Genomic DNA, 7,139 nt, shown 5'->3' on the forward strand with positions numbered 1-7,139 from the left:
ACGGCGCGATAAAGCAATCTATAAATAAATTTACAACGTTTCGTGCACGTCGCGAATATTGGGATTGTAAAGCAATTATTAGAACGCTCTGCGTGACGATGATTTAACATTGACGATGGTTTACAGCGCCTCAAACACAAGTGTTCATATCGCGTGTATATTTGTTGCGCAACACGTACAAGTCGCGACGAAATTTGGGCCGGACCAGCGTTTCCCCGCCATAATTACGCCGTAATTGTTTAGCCTTCCTCGATTATCGACTAAATTGGTATCCGGTACGGGGAGGTGTTCGCGCTCGCGCGAACCTTCCAATCAATCAGACGCCGTAAATCGAACCGCTCAAAAGCTGTCGTTCGTTACACTGCTCGGAACTTTGTAATAACACCGCGGATTACTCGGCCGCGAAATTACGTAAGACATGATCGATCGGCGAGCGGAGAAATATCTCTTCATTCAGTGCTTCTGGTACAAAACGCGAAACATTAGTTATTGCATCGTGACGCGTGCGATATAACACACCGTCGTATTGACGTCATTTACCGAAGAATAGATCTCATGGAAGATATTTTATTTATGGGATACATAGGATTCAGAAATTTATTCTCGAAATAAGTTCCACACACGTTACGATATATCTTGTATTTCGGCTGATTTCTTTTTTTTTTTTTCTCGTTGCAACGCGTATATTTTTATTTAAATTAAGTTTTATTTGAATTACTTGTTGAAAATGCAGGAAGAATATTTTTTGAATTATCATACATTGTCTCGAGAACGCTTAAAAGATATATATATTTTCAAATATATAAATATCATCTTGTAAAGCCGATGCGTTGTAAATTATAATAAATTATGTATTGCGAGACTCGTGCCTGTTAAAGCTCCTGCAATTCTCAGACAAAAAGCATTCTTCTTCATACTCAGTCTTCTTTGCGCACATCCAATGCAATAGCTCGATAATTATCTCTTCAGAGAACAGAATGGAGTGTTTTCTGCGCTCGCGGGTTTCGCGTCGCGGCCACAATCGATCAATCGTTCTCGCGAGAATCGTTTAGGATCCCATCGCGGTCTCGCATTCTCGCATTGTTCGTACGAGATTACATGGCTACGCGCACACGTTAATTCCGTTACGCAAGCAATGATCGATCGGCATACGGCTACACCACGTCGTTGCCGTGGACCTCGTCACTGGTGTAAACGAACGATTACGTTACGAGGCCAAGGCAAGATGCATGCGTGCCATGCGACATTTAGCGCAGTGAACGTGGAGGAAATGTTGCTCCCGCGTTTTTTTCCACATTTTTTTGCAATTACTTCCCTTTCCTTTCCTCCCCATTCTTCCCATTGTCCTTGGAATTGTCGCGTTGTTTGCGCAAAGGGCGCTCGATCGCTTCGCGATCACCTCGAGATGACTTCGCGAAGTTGCACAACCGTTGCAACTTTTTTAAATTAAAGTTACGAAATGGTATATGAAAACAATGTCGCATGCATTAATAACGCTAATTATATAAATAAAAAGATAGAGCATTATATATATATATAATTGATTAATTAATTAACTAAATATCTTTTGATTAAATTTGAGTAAATATTTTCCATGAGATACACATTCGTTTGTGTTTAAGGATTGTCGTGTTTTTACGATTATGGTCGAGGATAAACGTAATTATTCGCGCGTTTATTGCGGATCAATTTCCAGATCGATTATCCAATCAGCTGAGATCCTTAACGGCGGAAAAAAACGCTCGAGGGTTTTGATAATAGAATCTGTGGAAATATTCCGTCGCAATTTCTTCACGATTTGCGTTCTGTGGTTTTCAGGGTCGGCATAAGCGAAATGCAACCTTCCCCGGCGGACAGACGACGATTCTGCAAGTTACGCCGACGATTCGAAGTGAGTATGCCTACTGCTCATGTTATGCAAATTTTACAATAATACGCATGTATGCAAAGATATGTCCACGCCAGTAGTTTAACGATGGCGTAATTACTACCTCGCTTAGTCATTTCCATTTTTCTCTGCGGAAAAGTAATATTGCACAGACAAGAGTCTTTTACGCAAGCAATTTGATGTAATGAGAGGTGGAATGTGCAACAATTTAACCAGCGTAGTAAACATGAGATGCGTGTGACAGAAGTGGATATAAATAATAAGACGATACCTTCGCGTGTGAAGGAGAAAGCACATATCTTTTCATAATATATATACTGTCATTATTACGTATCACTATCACCTCGTTATCTCTAGTTCTCGTTACCTCTAATTAGATCTATCTCAATCATTTTTCTCAGAAATTACAGCACAACTTAACTCGAGTCAAATCATACGATGGTGTTTCTTAAATATATAAGTATATATGTTTTATATATGTATAAATTTTTTTTTAAGTTTAGTAAAAAATTCCTTTCTTAGAAAGAAAAATTGCTTAATTTTCTTTCGGCTCCTTCGTGGAGATTTCAAAGCTTTCGCATCGCAAATGCGCATTCAATCACCTGAATTCTTACAAAGGCATTGAAACTTGATCATCGCAGGTAACACACCAAATCCACCGCGACCGCGCTTCAATAGCTGTCAATCAGAGCCGCGCAGCAGCGCGTGGATCCCGGAGACCGGCAACGGAACGTCAGACTTGTGCTCTTCCGTCTTCTCGTCGACGCCGTCCTTGGTAACAACTAGCGTCTGCACCGCGACTAACAATAGCGTGCTGACCAACGGTAACACGGAGAGCGTCTCTGAGGTCAGAAACAATTTATCGCCCTTGCATACTGTGGCGTCCCTCGAGAATGGCTCCAGCGGAAGCTATCTGACAACCGCGACAACGACGACAACGGCGTCGTTGAACGGCAACATTTGCAGCACTGTTTATTCGACCACTTCGACAACCATCTCGAGCAATGCCGCCTCGTTGACCGATAAGCCGCCGATGATCCCCAACGACGGCGCGAGATCAACGAGCTATCGGGATCAACCTGCCAGCAGCGCGTCACCACCGACCCGAGACAAGCTCCGTGCCGAGGACAAGGCCAGGCGCAGGATGAATCAGCAGGGCGAACGAACCGGCGACACGACCAGCACGGCCTCCGGCGAGAAACTAGGTCGGTATATTCGATGAGACACAATTTCTTCGAGTGTCCGATGCCTTTGACAGATAAAATTATCATCTGTGCTTTGACATTTCCTTGACTCTGATTACGATTACACGATGTTTGCCTGATGATTCTTGTGATTTTTGTCAATACGCGGAAGATTTCTTTGTTCACATTTCTGAATTTATTTATAAAATTATTTTTCGATTCGCATTTCTAAAATTTTAATAGTTTAATTAAAATTTGATAAAAAGTTAATGAGATTATAAAACTATTAGTGACAATGATCTTCAATCGCTCGTGACTTATTTTTTCGATTATATTTAATTAAACTAGATATCCTTTAATGATATTATAATTAGATACCTGATGATAGAAAGATATATTACTGTATTTGATCGCTTCGTTTGGATTGATTTGCGTTGTGCTGTCGAGATCATATTGAAATTAGGACATGAATGATTGATAGTAAATAATTTAAAAATAATATTAGGTATATCTCATTTCTCTGAGATATTTCAAGATAACATGAAAGTTACATTAGAAGTAATAACTTTCAAGATGTTCGTCTCGCTTTGTCACGATTTACGTCGAAAGTTTTTCTTATTCTTAATAGTCGGATAAAACTAGTTTAGATACGGATGGAAACTAGGTCGCTGGATTTTACATTCTCAATGACGATGATTTGCAATCCGCAAAAGAAACAGCTGACGTATTAAGTCGGACAGCTGACCTATTTTTATTCTATATAATTAATATAACAAACGTAATAGTTCAAAGAAATGTTGCTCCAGATTCGCATATAGAAAATTATATTAATGAAATTAGATATCTTTCAAGAGAATTAGTGATACAGTGCAAAAAAGATTTCGAGATACGTATTATTTAAAGGAAAGTAATTTATTTGCATTCCAATAGATACTATTTAGAAAAATAATTTACTTGCAACATATAACAATAGCACAGAGTGTTTTTTGTCAAGAAAAACCGGTTTCGCCACTATTCCTTCTTTCACGATTTTTACAATCAAACCTTGGCCTCCCGAGAGAAGTCTCGGGAGAATATCGGGGCCTGATAGTATCCGGCGTAGTTGCGTAATTGCGTGCGCACAATCGCGTAGGAAATCTGCGGTCACTCGGCCGCTGTGCATTGCACCGCGATTCGTAGATTTCATTTAGATTGACGCCGAACGAACGACGGGATACTTTAGAAACTGCATCGCGAAAAATCCGACCAAGGCATGCGAAATCCGTGGAACAGTCTCACTAACGATTTACAACGAACGTGGATTATTGAAACGCGTGCGTTTTATCGGAACGTCGGAATCATTGGGAGATTTAAACCGCAGATCGTTGATTAAAGCCTCAGTCGGTTTTAATCGCATTCGATGAAAAATTCTGATACGGAATTTATTTGCGGAATTTATCTATGCAATTTATTAGCAACGTCATAGTTTTCTCACAAAAGTTCTCAACAGAAAAATCCTTTTATTTTAATTATTTTATTAATTTTAATTTTATTTATAGAGATAAATTGTGATAATTTTTATGCTCATAGCCATTAATATAACGATGACGTGTTTGATTTTGACATATTGCTAAGGTAAACAAGGAGGAAAGCGCGCAAGATAGTCTTTCACTTCTCTGATGCTTCCTGCTGCAGCAAGAAGCACAACCAGATTATTAATTAGTCGGCGGTCAATTAATGCGGAGTGGTCGTTTGCCCGTGCAGGCGTCAACGTGTTGGACGAAGGGCACTCTTATAAGCGGAAAAGAAATTAATTAGTTAACTCGCGCGCGCCGACGTACCGAAGCGAATGTTTTGATAACGACAAACGCAGGAAGACGGCATAACGATTTCACGTGCGATGGTTGTTCTGTCCGTGGAATTCTAAGTATCATAATTATAATTTATATTATCCTGAACTACCGCTGTTAGACACGTGAGAAATAATGAAATAAATAAACGAATAGATGGATAGCTAGATAAATTAAATTATGTTTTTTATAATATATCTTTTATATATATTGTATATATATAAGGTATATATGTATGTACATATATATATATCGTGTGAAGAAAAAATATATTGCGACAAAAATACCGTACAGAAATGTAGTTAAATATATTATACAGATGATGACGCGTGCCGGAGGATACTTTTGGAGCACGAGCGGGAAAGAGAAGGGAAGCTGCGGGATATAGCGGCTTCGTTAACGCAGCCACGAGTGAGGAGAATCAAACCAAGAACTTCGGAGCCGACCAGAGACGTCGTGGACGCGGTCAATGCGGTTCATCAAGATAAGCTTGTACGAAAAAATATAGCAAATATTCATTAATTATATCTATATCTTGCATTTTAACAGATGACAATTAATCATTGCGTATTTAAAACATATTTATATTTTCGGTTTTATAAGAATGTTTTATTTTATTTCTACTCTAACTTAATCTAATAATTTAAAAACTTAAACTAATAATAAGTAATATAATAATGTAATTAAAAAAAATAATATTAATAAAATAATAATTAATATTTTATAAAAAATAAAAACGCGACATTTCTATGTATAATCATTTGTATTAGTTTGAAATAAAAACACGATAATTATATGTTATGAAATGCGTCTCATATGTAGATAAGAGGCGATCCCGACGGCTGCGGCTTAGATATTTCCGGCATCAGGTACTCGCCCATTTCCGAGCTGAGAGTTGATCTGCCGGCAGAGGACTTGCTGAACATCAAGAAGGGTTGGCTGATGAAACAGGGATTGAATAAGGTGCGTCTCGTGTCTTCGTGAACGTAATCTCTCGCGAGCATTTCTTAAGAAATTCGTTCTTCTGTCTAGGAATGGAACAAGCACTGGTTTGTTCTAAGAGGCTGCGGACTAATGTATTATAGAGATCCCTGTGCGGAGGACAAGGGCATCATGGATGGCGTAATAGACCTCAACACTGTCACCGCGGTTACGCCGCTACAGGTCGCGCGAAATTATGGATTTCAAACTGTCGTGAGTATTATAATTACGATATCGTGTTTGCGAAAAATATTTACATTTTCTAAAAAATAACCGCGTTTGCACAATCTCTGCTTTATATAATATATATTATTTTATATTAAAATAGAGAGAGAATATTTTTTGAAATTAGATTTATATCATTTCTTTCTTAAGTTTAACAAAATTGCATTAAACGACCTTGTTTTTTGCTCAAAATGAAACTATGCGTACTTATAGCTTTGGTTTTCGACACAGGCTTGGGACGACAGGGGCAGTACGGTGTTATCGGCGGTGACTGCTGGTATTAGGTCTAGTTGGATGTCGGCTATCAAAAGAGCGGCCAATCTACCTGATCCTGACAGTAATGTAGATTCTCTTACCGTTTGCTCAGACACTCAGCAAGAAACAAATTCGCAATCGCCTATTACGTGAGTATTATTACAAAATCTTTTAATATGTAATTTACATAGCAATATCAATCGAGTGAAATTTCTTAGATCAATGAAGTAAAGAATTTAAAATATTTAATATTATATAAAATGTTATAGCGTAGTTATTATAAAATAGAAAAGGCCTTTTGTGGAAAATAGTTAGAGAGAGAGAAAGAGTTGAATCTTTTAAAAAAAATTTTTTAAAGAGTATATATATATAAAATTGTGTCTGTCTTATATTGTAGATCTATTATGGATCGTGAAAGAGACTCTGTCGTTCCCTCGACATCCATCACGCCTAGATCGGTTTTGTTTTCATCCGACGAAGAATATAGAACTGCTTCCGAGGGTGGACGAAGAGAGTCCGGCGATTGGTCGGAGATGCCGGTATCGCCGCCACTCGTGAGAAATGGCGATTGGCCTATCGCGCTCAAAGGTTCTGGCTGGTCGGATTCGACAAACCACGAATGGTCAGAATTACCACCATCGCCACCGTTAACAAGAACCGCGTTATCCAGGGTGAAAGCTCGATCTAGGTCGAGTTCTAGATCGAGAGTCTACAAGAGAAGCCGAAGTTCGCCTCCAAGTTCGCGGAGAAGCACTCTAGATAGTGTGAGATCGGAAG

The 7,139-nt window shown here is 38.7% G+C and overlaps 1 protein-coding gene across 3 annotated transcripts in view; it reads left to right on the forward strand.

Annotated features, from left to right (window-relative positions):
- LOC115234526 (protein outspread) overlaps positions 1 to 7,139 on the forward strand; it is a 223,743-nt gene that overhangs the window by 208,780 nt on the left and 7,824 nt on the right. Inside the window, exons 1-7 of one of the 3 annotated variants that reach the window (XM_029805681.1) lie at positions 1,799 to 1,891; positions 2,530 to 3,093; positions 5,221 to 5,393; positions 5,724 to 5,864; positions 5,934 to 6,095; positions 6,339 to 6,511; positions 6,760 to 7,139. In XM_029805681.1, coding sequence (XP_029661541.1) covers positions 2,922 to 3,093; positions 5,221 to 5,393; positions 5,724 to 5,864; positions 5,934 to 6,095; positions 6,339 to 6,511; positions 6,760 to 7,139 — 1,201 coding nt within the window. In that variant the 5' untranslated portion in view covers positions 1,799 to 1,891; positions 2,530 to 2,921. Of the gene's footprint in view, positions 1 to 1,798; positions 1,892 to 2,529; positions 3,094 to 5,220; positions 5,394 to 5,723; positions 5,865 to 5,933; positions 6,096 to 6,338; positions 6,512 to 6,759 lie in introns of those variants that run through there. The other 2 variants (XM_029805683.1, XM_029805684.1) reach the window with 2 other exon arrangements.

Source organism: Formica exsecta, unplaced genomic scaffold, assembly GCF_003651465.1.
Source record: "Formica exsecta isolate Colony F162 unplaced genomic scaffold, ASM365146v1 scaffold2, whole genome shotgun sequence".
Classification (NCBI taxonomy): Eukaryota; Metazoa; Arthropoda; class Insecta; order Hymenoptera; family Formicidae; genus Formica; species Formica exsecta.